Source organism: Apis cerana, linkage group LG4, assembly GCF_029169275.1.
Source record: "Apis cerana isolate GH-2021 linkage group LG4, AcerK_1.0, whole genome shotgun sequence".
Lineage (NCBI taxonomy): Eukaryota > Metazoa > Arthropoda > Insecta > Hymenoptera > Apidae > Apis > Apis cerana.
Genome location: NC_083855.1, coordinates 1,921,078 through 1,943,704, shown reverse-complemented (window position 1 = coordinate 1,943,704; position 22,627 = coordinate 1,921,078). Strand labels below are relative to the sequence as shown.

General features: G+C 16.9%; 1 protein-coding gene across 4 annotated transcripts in view; it reads left to right on the top strand.

The window, feature by feature from the left end:
• LOC107995431 (pyrokinin-1 receptor) overlaps nt 1-22,627 on the top strand; it is a 52,578-nt gene that overhangs the window by 24,579 nt on the left and 5,372 nt on the right. For all 4 annotated transcript variants that reach the window (XM_062073499.1, XM_062073496.1, XM_062073497.1 and 1 more), the window contains exon 4: nt 21,764-21,981. In XM_062073499.1, coding sequence (XP_061929483.1) covers nt 21,764-21,981 — 218 coding nt within the window. The remainder of the gene's footprint in view (nt 1-21,763; nt 21,982-22,627) is intronic.

Below are 22,627 nucleotides of genomic sequence, written 5' to 3'. Positions count from 1 at the left end.
TAAAGAACAAAAGAAAAAATAATCATAAAAAAAATATATAGTTGAATTATATACATAAGGCTATATTTTAAGATATTTGTGATATTTTTAGAATATTAAAAAATATATGTTACAAATCTAATAAAAGAAAAAATTATTTTCTTTTTTGTATAAAATATTTCCACATAGTTTACATATAATATAAAAAAAATTTTGAATATCTTTTGTAAAATTACTTTTTATAAGTCAATACTGAAAATAGAATTAGTCTGATTGAATAAAGTATCCTTTGTAAAAATTGTAAAAATTTCTATATTAGATTCTGGTTTTATAATTTCATTAGGATCTGCAACGTTATTTGTTATTTTATTGTACGTATCCTGATCATACTTCTTCATTTAAGAAAGTGTAATCTGAAATAGCATTTAGATTAAGCTTAAATTAATTTAAAATGAAATGAATTTATACAGAATTGTTTTTTTTTTTTTTACAATTGCGAATAAATTTTTTTTAGATATTAATTAAATCTATTAATTATTATATTGATCATTTTAAAAAAATGGCTATTTCATTTGAATTTACTCTATTAAATAATTTTAATAGAACGATTTTTTAACTCAATTTTTACAGATAAAAGATAGCAATTTTTTCAAAAATTTATGAGAAAATTTTTATATCTAATATTATAATTTTATGTTAAATCTAATAAATCGTTAACATTTTGCAAATGTTATATAGTTTTACACACACATGCACGCATGTGCGCACACACACATATTTTAAATTATATTTTTTTATATAATCGTTGAATATTTGAATTTGTTTTAATTACATAAAAATCTACAATCTATAATATTTATTATCAAAATATATAAACTGGCTTAAAAACATAGAAATATCCATTATCTAAATTAGAGAGATTTTTTAAATAATTTCAAACAACATTTTGTAAAAATGTTTATTATGATTTTGTTAATGAAAGACACTAATCAATAATGGAGCGCATAACATACATCAAACCATAACGGCGCTGCCAAATTGAACATCCAAACAAATCCAAGCAGTATATCAAAAAAAGTATTGAATATCATTATTTATTTATTGTTCATAATATAATTAAATTATTTAATTAATTAAATTAATATAAATTAATGTAAATTAATATAAATTAATATAAATTAATATAATTAATATAATTTTTTATCAATAAAAATATATATATTGTATTCAATATACTTCTTACCACATATGTTGTTTAGATGTTTTCGATCAGTAACATTACTATCGCAGATCGACTAGGTATATAATTGACCAGTATTTTTTGTTAATAACTTGCCATAACAAAAATTTTTATAAAGAAAAATATTGCTTAAAATTATCTTAAGAATTTTCAATTAATGGATGTTTTACATTTTTTTGAATTATATATATATAATATAAGTAATAATAATATAATTAATCTTTCAAATAATTTGTTTTATAAAATATATTATATTTTTACTTTTTAAATCTTTTTTCTTTACATGGATAATTTTTCTAATAGATTTTCTTCTAAAATCAATCATTTATTTGCCCATACCATATTTCTTTCTTAATGTAACTGCACTTTTTTCATTCATGACTTTCTTAATAGTCTCATCATAATTCCTTTAAATGTTTTGTTCAAGATCTCTTATACCAAACTCAATTCAAACATAAACCAATTCTATTTCTTTTAAACTATTTCTTTTCTTTTTATTGTCATGAGTTTTATTTATAAATTTTTAAATATTAATAAAATTATATATAAAATAATAACATAAATTATATAATTAACGCACATCAAATTGCGCAATTACTATTTAAATTAGATATTAAAATATTCGCAATTTTCGCCTTTATTATATTTTAAAATAAAAGTTGATATATTTTCAAATGAAAATTTTCTATTATATTAATATAATAAAATTTTTTTCTTTTTTTGAATTCAGCTTCCTTCGATTCAGTTTTTTTTCATAGACTACAGAAAGATCTTTGATGAAAACGTAATTTTTTACGATTTTTTATTATTTGTTATTTTCATCAATAAGCGACGTTGATGATTTAAAATATGCAAATTTATTTTGTATAATTATTAAATATTAGTAGTTTTTATACAGAAATTGTTTTGAAAAAAACGATAAATATAAATTTTAATATTGAATTGATATAAAATTTTAAATAATTTTATTTTAGAATAATTAATTATTAGAAGTTTGATTGATCAAATTGTAATATTAATTACAATAGCATTATATTTTAAATTTTTCTTCTAGATGCACGTAGTATTCCAAAATTAACTTACAAGAAAATTCACTTAATTGAAAAATTCTGATTTTGACAAGTTTAAATATATAAATAAAATAGAACATATATGTATCATAAATCTGCAAGTATTTTCGTGAATATACAATTTATAAGCTAATGTCGAATTGTGGGAACGTATATAAAAAAAAAGTTATTCGGAATGACTTTAATAACATATTTTAAAATTATCAAAATCGATGAGAGATATAATTAAAATTATATTATTTAAAAATTAGTTTTCAAAAAAATTGAATTTAAAAATTTGCCGATTACATTTCTTATTTATACATATTCTATTTTCTCAAAAATAAAAAAATGTTATTCTGCATTTTCTGTTTGTTTTCATAATTTATAAAATAATCTATTGATATTTATTCAGATCTAATGGAGAAATAACCAATTTATATTTAAAAATTTTTCAAACTTTTACTCGAAATAATATTTACTCGAAATAAATTTTACTCGAAAATAAAACTTCAAAATATTAATAAAAGATTTTATTTGATTTTTTTGACTTATTTCTTTCATATAGAATCATTTTCTATTCAGAAGAATTCTGTATATTTTTCCTATTTCTAAAAAAATTTTTTCTATTTGTTTACAAATTATCGTATTATATTTTTCATTATTTGAATAATGATAAAAATATTGAAATTTTCAAAATATTAAATATTGAACATTTTATTTTAACTTTTTTTTATTATTTATTTATATATATTTCAACATTTTAGAATAAATATTCTTCTATAAATATTTTAAAGAAATCGCATTCATATCTAATGAATAAGTAATAAATAAGTTTAGTAATTTGAATATCTAATATACAGTTTAATGTATAGATAATCACAAAAATTTTCATATTAAAAAAATAAAATCATATAAAGAAATTCATTTATCATAAAAAATTTGATTTTAATGAAAATTAGAACGTATAATACAATAAATCATATGTAAAACAATTATAATATAAAACAGTATTTTATATATAATAGAATTTTATATATAATAGAATAATCATTATTTTTAATTCAATTTATTAATTAAATTTTCAAATATAAATATAAAATACATGAAAACTATGAAGTACATATAACTAACTATGTATAGTTTTATTGTAAACATTTTTATTTGTATATAGAGAAGAGTTTGAATATTTTCAAAAGCTATTATATATTATTTAATCATTTGAAATTATATTAATCAAATTTCTTATAAATTTATGACTTTGTTTTCAATATCTATCAGAAATAAGTTAATTTATTGTTAAAATTTTTTAAAAAATTTAATAAAATTTAATAAAAGAAGTTTATCTTTTTTTTGCTTAATGTGAGAAAATTTTTTTCTAAAACAATAGCTTATATGTAATAAGATATTTAATAGAATTAGATTTTGTGTTAAATGTTTAAATCGATTAGGAATTTAATGGAATCTAATGGAAAACTTGTGTCTATTTACAATCATAAAATATCTATTTCAAAATATATAGAGTTTTTCATAATATATGGATCCCATTTTCTATAATTCTATTTGTTCAAATTATAAAAATTGATTGATTATAAAAAATTTTAAAAACCTCTATTTATTATTATAAAAATATACATAATTTTATCATAAAATTTAAATATTTTTGAACAATAATTATTTTGATCCTTTTATTATATTCACAATTTTATAATTATTATATTATATATATTCTTTTAACAATATCATAATAAAATATTCATTTATATATAATAAATAAGGATTTTCAATAATAATTTATGTAATTTATTATATAAAACTTTTTTATTTAATTTTTTATCTATTTTTAATGTTATTGAACTGTATATAATTCTGAATTCAGAAGAATCATAATCTAAATAATTTATAAAATATTTGTATAAAAATCAATCAAAATACTTATATACACTTTTTTATAATTAATTCAAATTAATTTTAATTAATTTTGAAATATTTTAGACATAATTATTAAGAAAAAAAGATTTGATTCATTATATTCTAAAATTATATATATTAATAATTTTACCACTTAAAATATTTTATTTGTTTTGAAAATATAAAAAAAATATTTCAAATAAAATTGAATGGTTTTAAGAAAAATATAATATAATTTTTTTTTAGATGAACGTGAAGAAATTATGTAAAGATCAATTTCATTTTTTTTAAAAATAGAATCATGTATTTTTTAATGTATAAATGGATACATATAAATACTTTTTTCTAAATATTTTCTATGAAAACTTATTAGACTATTAGAATCATGCATGATTCATGCATTAAAAAATAATCTATTTGAAAAAAAAAGTTCAAAAACTTTTAAAATTTGTTTTTGAAAAAATTAATAATATTAAATATAGCATCTTTTAAAATTATTTAATTTCTGTTCGCTTTTGTTAACATTTTTTTACATATTTAACAATATTATAATAAACAAATAAGATATTCTAAATGATAAAATTATAATAAAATGAGACATCCTATTTATGTTTCAGTTTCTTAAAATTTTGTCAAAAAAATTATCAAAAATATGATTAATTTCTGATAAAATAGCAGAATTGAAAAGTAAGTACAAAATAAATAAATATCAATTTCAAAAAAATTGTAAAATTTAAAATTTATATAAAAATTCTTATCTCACAATTATTCGTGCCATTTTCTATCAAATTATATTTTTCTCTAAAAACATAAATTTGAATAAAAATTTAGATTTTGAATTAGAAAAATATAATTAACATATGATAAAAAATGAAAAAATTTTCTATAAATTCTGGGGCAAGAATTTTTGATTTTATATTAGAAAAATATAGAAGAATATAATTCAATTAGGCAAAATGAAAAAATTGAAATTTTTATCTAAATTTCTGACTTTGTATCCAAAAAATATAATTGAATAAGAGAGAGCACTTTTTTTTTAATATTGCTAATATTATAAAGTTATAAAGGATACATTATCTTAATGATATTGAAATTTTTTAATTTTTCTTTTAACAATATGCATTTAGGAATCATTATTTTAAGATATACCTATACATTTAAAAAAAAATGAAAAATTTGATTTAAATAAAGTTTAAATATAGTAATCTAAAAATATAATTGAATCACATAAACTGGAGACTTAAACTTACTTTATTCTTTCTATTTGATTCTACTTTAATCTTATTTAATTCTCCAAATTTATTCTCTTATCAGAATCAATGCTTCTATTTAAAATCTTTGTATTCAAACATAATTCTTTATTACAATTCATAAATTTAAACCACGAATGAAAGACCAATAGTTTGCCATTTAAAATTTCCTAATCAATAACTACAATGCTTCTCTCAAAAAATCTCTCCAACATTTTCCAACGTGATTTACGAGAAACTGCATTCAAAGACAACGCAAATAAACCATTAAATATTATCTTGATTCTCTCTTCGTTTCAATTCATTATCTACTCCTTAATCCTCTTCTATCAATTCTATCAATTTCCTATACTCAAACTTCTTATTCTCTAAGTTAGAAACTGTATCTATTCTTCGATCATTTCATCAATTATTTTATTATTTTTATTATTTCTTTTGTATATTTGTGCTAAACGAAAATCACTTTATTTATACTCATGAATTTACTAGATATAATGCAATGCAATCAATAAAACAAATAGTTATGAACGCGAATATGTTTTGTTTTATTTCTGTGTCATCATTCGATTCATTGTTATTCGCTTCCTAATACATTTTATAAAAACATTTTCGTTTAAATACGATACCATCTTGATTGTGTAATGTATTATATTTTCAAGCATAATAAATTTTCTAAAGTTTTTAACTCCTTTATTTTTCTTTAAATATTCTACTAGAATCCTCTTGAAATTCTTTTTATGATCTTACAGAAATAGTTTAAAGTTTCTACAAAATACTAAATTTAAATTCCTATTAGAATTCCTATAATGTATAAAAAATTCCTTCAGAATTATCTTATTTTTTTTTAATATTCTTATAATTGATTTCCTTTTAAATTCTTTTTGAGTTTTTATATATCATGTTAAATCGTTATTAATATGTTGTTATTATTATTAATAATAGGAATACTTTTAAATGGTCGATTATAAAGTTTATTTATTGTGATGTTTATTTATTTAATTATAAACAATTTTATTTTGTGTTAGAAATAAAATGGAGACAGAGTGAGACAATGCAATAGCGTAATTGAGAATATAATATTTCATTTTACATAACAAGAACTTAAATTATTTGTAACTAATAAATAAATTTTAATCTTTTAATCTTTTTAACATTTTTTATATTAACTTTTGTATTTATTTTAATCTTTAGAAAATAATTAATTTTTTAAAAATATCCCACGAGTAGATTAATATCTTATGTACTTGAATATTGAAAATTGAACAATATGAAAAGAAAAAATTTGAATGATATCTTGTTGAATTTAAAAATTTTTTATACTAAACTAATCAACTTATTGCAATGAACAATGTAAAATATGAAATTAAGATTAAATGTATAATCGTTTTCGTTTATTAAAATTAAATATTAACATTGCTTACATTTTTTTCAAAAACTTACTAGTAATTAAAATTTAATACAAAAATATTATGTAATTATAGAATATTACATATAATAGCATAATTAAATAAAATTTCAAATTTTTTTAAGAAAAATTCGAATTCGAGTTCGTAAAAAATGATAAAAATTTTTTAATTTATTTATATTTATTTATTAATATATAATTTAATTTAAAATAGATTTAATAAATTTCTTCTAAAGATAGTTCTATTGAAGTTACCATAAAATTTCTATATTATGTTATAATATAGCATTAATAGTATTATATTGATTACTGTATTCGCGAAATACGAAATAGTTCTTTTTCAAATAATTTGCGTAAGAAAATTGATCAGGAGATAAATCATATTGTAAAATTTTATATATATAAATTTACGCAATTGTAAATCTCGAGATAGTATATTACTTTTATTATCTTGCAAAATTAATGCGAAATTGGCACAAAATTGAGAGAAAATTGATAGAAATCTCTAACAATATGTAAATTTTCTGTATAATTGAAAAATTTTTAAAATGTTTTTGTCTCTATTGCTTTTTCAATAAGACTTCAAAATTATTATAAAATAGTAAGTTTAAAGATTGTCAATGAAGATTTTATTTTAGAAATGTAATAGATTTTTTTTATTAAAAACAATCTATCTTCTATAAAGAAAAATATAAAAGAATAATTTAGACTTTAACAAATGGAAATAAATTATTACAAAAGAATTCGAAAATATAAATATATTTTGAAAAAAAAATTAAAGATAAAATTGTAAATTAAATAATATTTCTATAAAAAATGTAATTATATTTGAACAATTATATTTATATATGTTTAAAGTAATTTTGAGATTTATCTCATATTCCTTTTTGTATTCAAAAATATTATATATATTATTAAAATTAGAAACATATAATAATATTTTATTATAAATATTAAAAAACTAATTAGATTTTTAATAATTCAAAATGAAAATTTTATCCAAAATTTTTGCATCATTGTTTAATAAATAATTAAGAATTTATCCATTTAATTATTAACATAGAAAGAGAATATAAGATTATTTGATTTTAATGGTCAAGAACTGATTTTTTCTGAGAACATGAAAAAATCTTTGACAAATTTAACATCTTTTAAATTCTTATAGTTAATAGCATTTGAAGTTAAATCTTCTTTTAAAGAATTATTCCATTATTTCACTAATTTTATCAAGTTATAATTTGATACTTGAATAAAATTTAGAAAAATGTTAATTGTGAAAAAAAATTTTTTCGAAAATAATTAAAATATCTATTTCTAAAATAAATATATCTATTTCTTTATCATATATCAAGAAATATTTGTTTAACTCTAATAAATTAATGAAATATTAATATCATTGTTGTTTTATATTAATAAAAAAATATTTCATATTTTTATAAATTAAAATTTAATGAATATATTTTGGTGGAATATATAAAAAAAATATGATAAGAAATATCAATGAAATATATCAAAATATTGAAAAATCAATTAAATTATCGATAATTTATTATTTATATAAATATAAAATAAATTTTTCATCAATAAAAATTATAAATCAATATTAAATTTAAATATTTTGTTATAAAAATTTAAATTTTTATAGTATAATAAGAACTATGTAAATGGTAATATCTCAAATGCTAATATATAAAATTAATTTAACTTTTATAAAGATAACATTAAACAAGAAGCAACCTATCATTATAACAATCATAAAAAATTTAAATTAAAAAATATAAAAATGAAAAATTAAATCTTTAAAAATTTTATAGAATATGAAAATATATTCAGAAAATATGTGTGTAGATTTACATAAATATTAAACAATCTAGTCATAAATAAAATATCGTTTAAAAATTGTAATTATAGCAATTGAGAGATTCGAAAATATGAATCATGCATTTTTTTTTAAAAAAGAAAAAGTAAATATTAACAAGCGTAAAAATTGCACAAATTATATTTTTTATAATTGTTCAAAATTAAAGATTTTTTATCTGATACTTACACTATTTTTCCATCTTTAAGCAACTTTCCTAACTAAATAACATCAATATAATAAATTTAGAATTATAATACTAAAGAACTATCGACAATGAATATGTTAATTTGAAATAAGAAAAAGCAAATCTATACTAAATCCAATATAATAAATTATGAAGAGATTTTGAATTGTTCGAAATATGAAAAATTATAAAAAAAAAATCATTCGATTCTGGAAATATAATTTTAAATATAATTGAGATGAGAAAATAATTTTTAAATGATAAATGAATCTTAACGTTAAGAAATAAATTGTAAATAAAAAATAAATAATCTCTAATAATAAATTGATAATATCTTAATATAATTATTAATATAATTATTCTTTAACTTTTTGTCTTATAATATCGAGTCACATTTATGATAATATATTTCTAATCAATAATTAATTTTCGTAAATTAGATTGATTTAAATCAATCATTAGTTTTGTTTTCTTTTAATCATAAGTATTAATCAATTAATTAAATTAAAAGCTTCAAAAAAATTTTTTTCATTAATATCCAACATTGTAATAAAAATTTTAATTCCAATAATTAAATAAAATAATTTTAATATTCAATTTTAATTTATAAAGTAACAATAATTTTTAAAATAATAATAATTTCACTCTTAAAATAACAATAATTTGAATATTTAGCTTTTCAATTTTTCTAATTAAGACAATAATATAAAATCATTCAATACAAATTATTTATGATATTACAATTTTTTGCAATAGTTGATAATTAATTAGCTATCAGAAAAAATCAAAAGATAAAGAATTAATAATATATTTTATTAAATAAATTTTATTTCATCGATAGAAATGATCAAATTGTCACAATGAATAATATGACCTGGGATCATTAAAACACAATTCGGAAGATAAAGGAATTTCTGATAAGTCGGATTTTCAAATTTACGAATGTATTGGGAGGTTATTTATCTTCATCTGAGATAAATGTATTTTTCATTGAACAGCTAATCACAAATAAAAAAATTTCAACCATCATATGTGAAATCATGCTGAGGGGTAGATTTTTTGCGTTATTTGAATGAAAAGCTGAAATTTTATTTTTATTGTCGAAATAGAGATATTGCGAAATAGAGATCCCTTGACGCTCATGAAGTAATATTGACCATTTCTCTATTCAGTAACAACTATGGAACGATGAAGCATTTAGATATCTTATCGTATTTTATCGCGATTTTCTTCAAAATTGTTTACTTTCGATTAATTTTTATCTCAATTAAAATTCAATAAAAGAATTTTTGTAGTTTTTCAATGATAGATTTTTGTGATTTTTTAAATTTATTATGATATTTTAATTGTTATCGTTTAGAATTTTTTTATATTAAAAAAAATATCAAATTTTGTAATTAAATGAATTTAATTAATAATTTAAGAATTCTATTTAAAGGAAATTACTATTGATATTTATAGAATTAATTTCAAATTAAAATTAGAAAAATCGATATAGATGTAATTTCAATTTTTTTTTTCTATTTCTTTAATAATCGTATAATTGAAATTTTTCACACTAATATTCTATCGTAATAAAGATATGTAAATGTAGAAATTAAAATTAATAGAATCAATTCTATTAATACGATTAATTTGTCTCATGCTGCATCAAAATAATGTTAAGCGAAACCTAGATAACTAATGCATATCAAGAAAATGAATTGGAAATATCAACAAAAACAATGTGATAAAAACATTTGTGTCCAAGTGTATTATGCCATTATATTGTAATATTGTGATTATATTGTAAAAATTTTGATTAGTTATGAAATAATGAATAATGTAAATATCGCGATAAATAATATTAATAAATATAATAAATAAATTTCAAACGTATTATAAAAACGTATATATTATAAAATTTGGAAGCATATAGAAAATTGATAAATTGTGAAAAAAAAACTTTCAGAAATTTACTCCAGTTTAAAAAAAAGAAAGAAAAAACAGAAAAAAAGAAAAAAGTTTTCATTTCTTCATGTATTTATATTTATTTTTTCATAATATTATTTATTTAATTAGGATATTGCTCAAAATGTTGGTCTCTTGCATCTTTCAATCATTATGCAAATGGGTAGGTTGTAAGTATGACATTGATCACTTTAATTGCAGTTAAACATTGATCTGATGTATTGCAACTATGATGCCTCTTAATTATTTTCTTCATTAGCAATTAAAATTAATATTAAATAAATTTTCAATTCTTTTTCAACTCTTTCTTTTATACCAAAAAATTCATAGTTATTATGTTAAATAATCGAAATAGTTTAATAACTATTTTTCCATATCCAATCCAACGTGTTGTAACATAATTCAGTTTTATTTTATAATAGAATATATATAATATTTTTAAGTAAATAATAAAATAATTAAACAAAATTAAATAAATAGAAAATCAAATAAATAGAAAAATAAAATATTTTTTTTATTTTTTCTAAAATGAAACAAAAAAAAAATAAATTCCTAAAAAAAATTTTTTTTCTTACATGTTCTTGAAATTATATTTCAATTAAGAAACTACTGAACCAATTTGAATTAAAAAAAATTTTATTATTCTATTTGCTTATTTCTGTTACAGACATATACCTTAATCGTTCTTTACAATAAAATAATTAAAATGCAAGAAAAAGATACCACAATATTGTATGTAGAGCATTAAGAGATAGATAAATAAGAGAGCTTTTATGAAAAATAAATTTTAAAAGATCTAATGTAGTTCATTTTTATTTACTACATTCATTTACTATAATTAATTTTACTGTAATCCTTTAATATAAATTTTAATAAATATTAATCTTATATACATTAACAAATAATATATATAAAAAATGTTTTATTTTTTATTTTATTTTCTAGATGTTTAAATCTAAAAATTGAATTAAAAAAAAAGTTTTTGATTTTAAAGCATTATCATTTTATGGATGACAATAAAATCATTCCAAGTTTTAAAAAAATAATTTTAAAAAAAAATAAATCGAAAATATCGAATTTTTCAAGACAAGTTTAAAGAATTTTTAAATAAAATCGAAATTGGCTAATTTACCAATGTATAATATAATATGAATGAATTATCAATTAAAAGCAATTCTATATATGAAATTAAACATATAAAAAAATATATAATAAATTTTTTTTACTTAAAAATTAGTTTTCAAAAAAATTAAATTTGAAATTATACGACTTTTCATATTATATTTTATTTCGATTTTTTCAAAAACAAGGAATAAAATATTTTAATTATTAATTAAAATATTATTAATAATTAATTTATATTTTTTGTTTATTTTTATGTTATAGAATAATTATATTGATAACTTATTTGTATAACTTATTTCATTTATATTAAAAAAATTTTCATATTTTATTTACTCTAAGGCAAAGTTTTAAATAAAAAAATTTTATTTTATATCTTTTGTTTATTTTATCCATATATAATCATTCACTTTCACTTTGTCAAAGAAATTTTCGGTTATAAGAAAAAAAATTCCATATATAACTTATATTTTACATACATACAAATTTTAAAATCAGATTTTTTAGATTAAGTGAATTTCTTTTTAAAATACAAATAAAATATTTTCATAAATCATTATAGATATAAATTTAAAAGAAAAAAACTGATAATTATTAATAAAAATGATAAAAATAAAAAACAACGCAAGTCGAGAAGTCAAAAATTGCTACATGACTACATTTTTTTTTTATTCTCAAAAATTATCATACAAGATGAAGTTCATAAAGAATGCGATTTTTAAGAACGCAATATGGATTGGTAGAATGCCATGAATTGTGTCCAAACGACGCAGAAAACAATCGAAATTCAACTATGTGCCATTCACAACGACTATATAAATCATTGTCTGTCAAATATTTATCTTAAAAGTAAACAACATTGGACATGCTTTCTTGAAAAGTTCTCATCGGAAGAAAGATGTATTCGTTTTGAATTTGCAACTGGAATAATCGATTCATTTTCCTATGTTGTTTCTATGTTTGATTAGTGTTAAACAAAGATATTTCAAGATATACAATGAATATTAAACTTGGAAAAATTATTTGTTCAAAGTTTTAAATTTTGAATGATTCTTATTTCAAAAATGTGATGTTTATTGAATGCATTAAAACTTAAATTTCATAAATGGCAATATTTTAAAATGATAGAAATAGTTATAGGTAGATAAATATTTAGAAGTGAAAAATAATTTTTAAATTTTTAATTTTATTTGATCTAGATTTTAAATCAAAAATACAATTCAAAATTTTTTTTAAATGTTTGAACAAATTGGCTTTTAGGAGAGATTATAATTTATTTTACTTGATATTTTCATTAATGAAAAAAAAATTCTTTAGACCAATAATTATTAATAAATGTCTATGAAAATCCATTCTTGTGTTGAATATGAGCTTATCATAATAATTAATCTATTGTAAACTTCAATGCGCCGTGACTAAATATTTTCATCCACTCGACCTTTGCCTCTAACAAAGTTTCTTTCATCCCTTCTCTAATCTCTCTCTACATCACATACCTATCTAACAGAGTACATATAATCTTGAAAATCTTCAAAACAAAGAGACTTTTGTGTTACAACTTCGTGATTTACATATTTAAATTTAGTAACTTTAAAATAAACTTTTAAAATAAAAAAATTTTTAATTTTAATTTTAACATTTAATATTTTAAACTTCTTATTAAAATTTATTTAAAAAATTATTAAATAGTGCTAAATTCTAATTCAATAATTTTCTTTAAAATTTAAAAAATCTTAGATTTAGATTTTCAATATTCAATATCTCTTCAAAACTTAAAAAAATTATTAAATTTTAATATTTTTTTATCAAAACTTTTAATTTTTTTTCCATTAAAACTAGACTTTCAACTAGAGACTTTTTATTTTTGATTTTAATTTTTTAATTTGTAAATAAACTTAAAAATAAAATCATCTAATTGCAAAATATTGTGATATAAAATTCATTTAAAACTAATATTCAAATATTTTTTATTTTCATTTAGAATTTACCAAAATAGAATGGAAAAAATACATGCTTTTTTGAAAAATTTTAATATATTTCAAAACATTAAAAAAAATGATGTTACAAGAAAAATTTTTTTTTCAATTTCAAAATTAAATTGTTATTATTAAATTACTTAAAAAATTTAAAAAATTTTCAACTATAAATAAAATTAGTATTCTTGATTAAATACTAATGAATTATGTACATAATTTTAACATAAGTAAAAAACAGAAATTTTTTCTATTTAAAAATTAATTTTCGAGAAAATTGAATTTGAAATATTTAATTTCGTTTCTTAAAAACAAGGAAAATATGAACAATAAAATTTTATTCTATATTTCTACATTATTTTCATCTATAAAATAATCATTTATGATTATTTATTTAAATAACTTTTATTTTTCCATAATTTATTTATATTTACTTCTATTTGAAAAATTGTCAAATTAATTTTATTCAATATTTTTAACTTATTTTTTCATATAAAATCACTATCTAACTATTTATAAAATTATTTCAGAGACATTTTGTATATTTCTTTGAATTTTTTCTAAGCTCAACAAAAATTCACGTTTAGTTCATACATTTCATACAATATTATTATAGCTCGCGTAGATAACTTTGAAAAATTTGTGACACTTTAAATATTAGCCTCCTTTGTATTCTCCCGCAATTCTTTATTTATTTGATATACTGGAAAAATTTTTTAAAAACTTACATTAAAAATCTTTTCATAAAACAACAAAATTAATTAGACAACTTAGAAAAAAAGAACACAAAAAAAAAGTATGTGTATCACATATGATGAATTTTTTCTGTTTTTCACTATATATTATATATTATAGAGATATAGTAGCTAAAGTTCAAATAGCAACGATAAATCGTTCCTGAAAATAGACGAACAATAATATGTCAAGTAATATATTGGATTGCATGATATGTCCATTTAAGGATATAGATGAAGATCTATATGAAGATCTATAATGAAGATCTTCCGTCTTTGATTCGAAATTTATTTATTTATTTTTTTTTTGGTTTAATTATTTCGTAAATCATTTGTATCAATAATTTAATTATAGTGACAAAAGATTGAAACTATTACTTCATTTATAAATAATAATAATAATAATAATAATAATAAATAAAATAATATAATATATAGAGTCTTATAAATTAAGAAATAAAATAATTTTTATTTCTTAATTTATAAGACTCTATATATTATACCGTATAACTTATAAAATATAAAAAAGTTATTATAACAATTATTTTATTTAAAAAATTATTTTAAATGATTTTGGAATTTCTTTCAAACGATATATGTTATAATTTTGCTAAAAATTTTGATAATAATCTTAAAAAATTTTAAATAATTTTTTTATAAATTATTTTTATATATGATTAATTATAAATAATATTTTTTTATAATGGTAAAAATTGATTTGATTAAGAACTATCGATAACGAACAATTTTTTTTGTTTATTTTTAATTAGCACAATAATTGAAAATTCAGTCAAAGATAAAATTCATTATTGCTTCTATTATTTTCTAATATTTACATAAATTGTTCAAAATAATCACAATCCCTTTATAATCCATATGTTGAGAATTTAAAGATTAAATATAAAAAAATTTTTCTGATTTTTATTATGTTTGTTCTAAATAATCATGAATTTAAATTATGAAAATTATAAATAAATTGTGAATGTTTGTAATGTAAAATCAAATTTTTATAAATATAACTCAAGAAATAGTTTGATAAAAAGTTTTTTTTTTAAATATCATAACTAACTAACTGTATTGTTGAATATTATTTTATAATATTTTACTATATATTATACTTTTTAATATTTTGTGTTTTTTTTATTTTTCTTATATCATTTTTGTACACTTATATTTTTCATAAATGCATAAACATTTACATATCTATATGATATTAAGAAAAATATATATCAAAAAGAATTTATAAATTCAAATTAATATTTTCAAAATAAAGAAAAATGTTCATTGTAAATTATATCAGATAAAATCATAAATATTTTATATTATTAGATTGTCAATTATATACAGTTTTTCATCATTTTTTATAATATTAACTTATTTTATTCTTGAATAATCAAAAAATGATGAATAAACAGTTTTTTTCATGCAAAAAAGTTTTTTTTTTCAGCGATTGGAAAAATCGCATCAAAAAACGATTGTCTCGAAGATTGTGAAAAAATTTTCGAGATGTCAATGAAATCGATTGGAATCTCATTTTAGAAATAAAACGTTTTTTATGTATTTGCACATGCGAATCCGAAGTATTCTAAGAAGTTAGCATATCTCTAAATAAATTAGCATAATCTCTATTTCTGAGAAATTGAAAAATGTAGTTATATAAATTATAATTTCTGTCAAATAATCTATATATTTATACGATATAATTATTTGAAGATTAATATTTATATAATATTTATATAATTACATTAAGTTTTATAGTATTTATATAATTTATATCATAGATTATCGTATTTATACTGATCTTTTATTTTTAATAATTAAATACTTTTCAAGTTTTTTCAATTATTTTATAAATATATAATTATCAAAATTAAAATTAAAAAATCAAAGCACTTTGAAAAATATACAGTAAAATTTTTATTATTCAAATACAATAATATCTGAACTTTAGAATTTTACTATTCTAAGTTTTACTATTCAACGTTCTACTAATCAAATATTCTATTATCCAAATTATACATCTATTCACGATAATTAACAAAGGAAATAAAATTTAATTTAAAATTGATATTTACATGTATTTGTAAATTTAAAAATATAGATACCTATATTATTAATTATTGTGCATTAAAAGATTAATTTTCTGTATTATTTAGATAAAAAAAACAATAATATTAATTTCTTTATTAATTTTTTAAAAACAATTTTCTTATTATACTAGAATGTTAAAATTAGATTTTTAGTTGATTGCATTAATATTTTATCTTTGTATCATCAAATTCATATTACTAATTGAAAACCATTATATTATATTATCTCTATTTTAGCGATAAAAACGATTTACAAAATCAATCAAAATGGAATTCGCGAAGAATGGTTAACCATAACTTGGAAATTACGGTTATAAAATATTATATTCCATTATATTCCAATATTATATTTCCATGTTTGATATTGAATATAAAATATTCAAGAACAGAAGATTTATTATCAAGTCATCAACATAAAACAAGCATCGAATGACACTATTATTTTTATCAAATATTGAATATAATTGATCAAATTTATTAATTTTATAAGTCATTTTGAAATAAATAAATTGCTTCGGCATAAATATGCAAATTTTTTTAAAATAAATAATATTAAAATAATAATAATAGAAAAATAATAATAAAGAATATTTGAAGACAAACAATTTTTGAGTTATCATAATTAAAATTCTGTTTATTTCTTGAACGAGTTTTGATGTCTTTTTCATTTGACAATAGTTTGACCATCACATTTTTAGTGAATTCTTTTACTAAATTCTAAAATTCAATAAAAATTGCCATAAAACTTTTATTAAATTTTAGAATTTATACAAATAATTCATTCTAACATGTTTTAAAAAAAATTAATTAAATTTTCAAATAATTTGTTTTTTAAATTTCCATTTTTTTAAATTTTAGATAATTTGTAAATTAAAAACTCTAAATTATCATAACTAAAAATATTATGATTTTTTATAATATAAAATTGATTCTTCAACATATGATATTCCATTATAACACGTTTTAATAATTTTATTATAATTAAAATATTATGAATTGTATTATTTTTCTAATAATCTAAATCTAAAACCGATCTAAAAATTTTTTTTACGTATTTAGTACATCTTTAATGATTACATTTCAATTTTATACTACAATGCTTTATAAATTCAATCAATTATGATACCATAATAAAAGAATAATCAGAAAGTGTAATATTTTCAGCAATGATTTCAGTTCATGGAATATTTGGAAATAATACTTGAGAAATATTTTGATTGTTCTAATGTAATCCATTCTTCATATTTCAATTTTCCAATAAACTTTCTAAGCACTTGTTTTTAAATTTTTTTTTTTACTTTACATCTATAGATTTATTTAGAAATCGTTTTCCTATTCCATGAATAAATGATCATAGCAGATATTTTAAGGAATTTCCAAATCATATTATTTTAAAATTATTTTTTAAAATCATTTAAAAATTAATTTACTTTTGAAATAAAAAAAAATATTTCATAAAGCATTTTTCTAAAAAATAAATAATGTATAATAGTAATAAAAAATTTATTTACAATTAAATGATTTATTTAACATTTTTCGAAATAAATTTTTTATTATTTATTATTTGATTTTAATGAAAATAATTGATATTTTGACAGAAATAAAAAATATTTATATTAGTATTTTTTAATAACTCTGTTATAGTCATTATTTGCTGTTCAATATATATTCTATTTCAGAAACAAGTTTTCTATTAAGAAATATATATTATTTTCTCAAATAATTAGTTCTTTAATTTATTATTTTCCCAAATATTCATTTTATCTGAAATTTCTTTAATTAACCAAATAAAAAATATAATTTCAATGACATTACTTATCAAAATATAATATTATTTGAAAAAAATCTGTATTATAGTAAAGATAATGTTTGATATTAATTTTCTAAATTTATGGAATAAATACATTATCTTATCATATATTATAAATAATTTTTTAATGATTAATTTATATTAATAAATAATTTAAAGCACTGTAATAAGAATTTGCAAATAAATGTAATATATATACATATACACTATTATTTTGACTATCAGTTCATACTATATTTTAAGTTTATAATTTTTGTTTAGATAAAATTTCTTTTATATCAAAATTACTATTTCACAAATCATTGATTCAAAACAGTCTATCATAAATTATACTGTCTTTATCTCAATAAATTCTCTCTAAAAGTATAATATAATTTACTGTAAATGATATATTGTTTCTTCACTTTGAATTTATATCAATATTATCTATTAAATTTTAGTCGATGATTATTATTATTAATTACATTGAAAAAAATGAATTTTCTTGTATTATACATATATTTAGAGTTTATTATTAATTGATAAATAATGAATATTCATATAATATTTTAAGACTAATGCAAATTTAGAAAACATATGTTGTAAAAGATATTGAAAACATAAATTTAAAATTTGAAGAAAATTATGCAAATATTGGAACAACAATATTGGTTATTCATGAAATTCAAAGCTAGTAATTTATCATTAGAAAAGAGATCAAGAGACGCTTTGCATAAAAAAAAAATAAAGAAATAATTAAAATAAAAAATTTTACCATATAGAGTGTTCCATTTTCTTGATGTATATTTCTTTTAAAATTTACATAATTATATTATTATTATTAAATTATTATATTAAAATGAAGAAATTAAAATGAAAAATAAAAAAATTAACAATAATTTTTTTAATTATTTATTTTAATTATTTATAGAATAAATTATAGAATAAATAATTTATTTTTAAATAATTGCACATAATTAAATTCAAAATTAAATTTAACATTTAAATTCATAAATTTAATTTAATTTAAATTATGTAAATTTATAATTTAATTAAATTTATATTATAATTATAATTATAAATATTATATTATACATAAATTTCACTAATTTTGATTAAATAATTCTTGCAAATATATGAAAATTATATTTAATATTATTAATGTAATTATTAATTACTGCATTATTATTATTAATAATATTTAATGTTAATATTAATGTAATTATTATAATTATTATTGTGTTATTATATTGAAATGCATTCAATATTATTATTATATTTACAATTTAAGTGAAATTTATAAAAAAAATATAAAATGTATATGACATATTTTTGTAAATATGTTGATATATTAATATATAATATTATTAATGACATATATGTAATTAATATATAATTAATTATATATAATTAATGTCAACATTAATAGTTCAAATATTTAATTAATTAATTTATCAATTGAAATTTTAAATAGTAGAGAAATTTTAGAAATATAAATAATTTTTAAATATTAATGTCAACATTAATCATTTTTATAATATTTCCATACTATATGAAAATATATAAATATCTTTTACAATACATGTAAATTCACATTTCAATTAATAAGAAAATCTTTAATAAAAAATTTTATCAATATCTCTTTAAACAATAAATTCACATCTTAATGGCAATGAAGGCTCAAATTTTCAAATATGAAACATAAATTTATATTTTGATTCAGTTACTCATATTTCAATATCTTGTTTCAAAAACGAACATTTCAATCATTTGTGAATATTTTTTTTTTCCAATTCCGAAAGATTATATTAATAATATATATATATATATATATATATATATATATATATATATATATATATATATATATAATTGTTTCATGTATATATATAATATATACATAATTATTTTAACATAATTTTTTATTGATATAAATTTATTTGATATTCAGAATGTAAAATAAAAATTAGAAATCCATAAGAATCTTCTAAACTTTCTAATAGAATAATAAAATTTTAAAGTAATTAATTATTTTAATTATTTCTTTTTTTAACTTTATTTATACATTATTTTATATTATTTTTTATATTTTATAATTTTTAAATTATTGTTAATAATTCAATTATTATAATTAATAATGAAATTTTTTTCTCTTTTCTTTATAAAAAGAAATATGTTGATTTTAATTAAAAAAAATATAAGAGTTTATTCTTTTATCGTAGTAAAATAATCATCAAACATCGAAAGATCAAAAATGAAAGTAAATGGTTACAACACAGTTTGAAAAAATTTAATAAAAATTTTTTTTGTTACCATGTAATTTATCAATCTCACTTTTGCAAATTCATTAATTTATTGTTTTATAAATCCATCGAAATACATAAATTCATATGTACTTTCAAAGATTTAAAAATTTGATAAAACAAATCCTTAGAAGATAGTTTCATTCTAGTTTCATTCATTGTAAAATTTAATATTTAAATACTATATATTATATTGTACTATATTATGCTATATTTTATATTATTATTACTATATATTATATACTATATATTTAGTATTTAAATACTATATATGCAATTATTAACACAAATTACGAAAAAAATCATGATTTTAATTTTTTTTTCAATTATTATAGACAATTCTAATTATTTCTTAAAATGAATTTACAATTTACTAATTGTAATTATTTCCAAAATTTTTACTGATCTCTATTTTAATGACTAATAATAAGTTTTAAATCTAATTTTAAATCTAAGTTTTAATAAATCTCAGAAATACTTAGAAATATTTAGAAATACTCAAGAATTAATACTTTTAATATAAAAATCTTTAAAAAATAAGTTATAACTTATATTTTCTATTTCTTTTACATTTATAATATTTAATTTATTCATTTACAAATTTATTCGATATACGTAAAAATTTGAAAACATTTTTGTTAGTTATAATTACGTTAAATTTTCTGTTAATTTTTTTGTTTAAAATTTAAAATTAATACAAATATTAATAGTAAAAATATTCATTTTAATAAATTTTCGAAAAAATTATCTGTATGATTAACTTGATTTTTTATTTAATCTAATTTTTAGATTTATAGAATAAATTAATGTTTTTAAATTTTTTTCTAAAAATCCAATAATGATACATTCTGATAAATCATTAAAATGTATGAAATGTATTAAAAATTGCATTATTAAATCAAAATGATTTGATCGTGTTTCAGTTGCAGTGGTGGTGGCGTTTTTTATCTGTTGGGCACCATTCCATGCCCAAAGACTATTAGCTGTCTACGCACAAAACAGTAAGGATAAACCGGAAGATGCGTTAGTAATAGTCTATACCATCCTCACATATATGTCGGGAGTGTTTTATTACCTTTCCACGACAGTGAATCCACTATTGTACAACATTATGTCCAACAAATTTAGAGAGGCTTTCAAGGTAAGTTATCATTTGAGAATTTCTAATCGAAGATTTCAATATTAAGGATTTCTGTTTTGATCATGAATTTCTTTCTAAGAATAACGAATAATAAATTTATCATTATATATATCACATATAAATTTCTAATCAAAATTAAATTTTTATTTCCATGATATATAATTGAATATTGAAAAATTTATTTGAATTTATTATTGAAAATTTTTTATCGAAGGTTTAAAATTTAAATCTTCCTATTAGCTAATTAATCTTTTAACAATAATGTCTAATAAATTTTAATTTTTTATATATTCTTTTTTTATAGAAATGTATAGAAATCAAGATTAAATTTATAATTTTTTTATATTAAAATTAAAATTAATTATTAATTTATTATATTATTTACATTTTTCTTATAATGATGTACTTATAATTATTAATAATGGTTTAAATTTAATACAAAAATATTACAATAACAAGATGATACATGCATAATTGCAATTAAATAAAATTTAGAAATATTAATTTTAAAATCAATATAAATTTAATATATTTAAAAATTTCAGCAATATTTTAAAATAAATTTTTATTAAATTAAGTTTCCATTTATCTTATGTTTTCATTTGAGACTTTCTTATAGCTTTTAAAGATTATATATACTTAAATA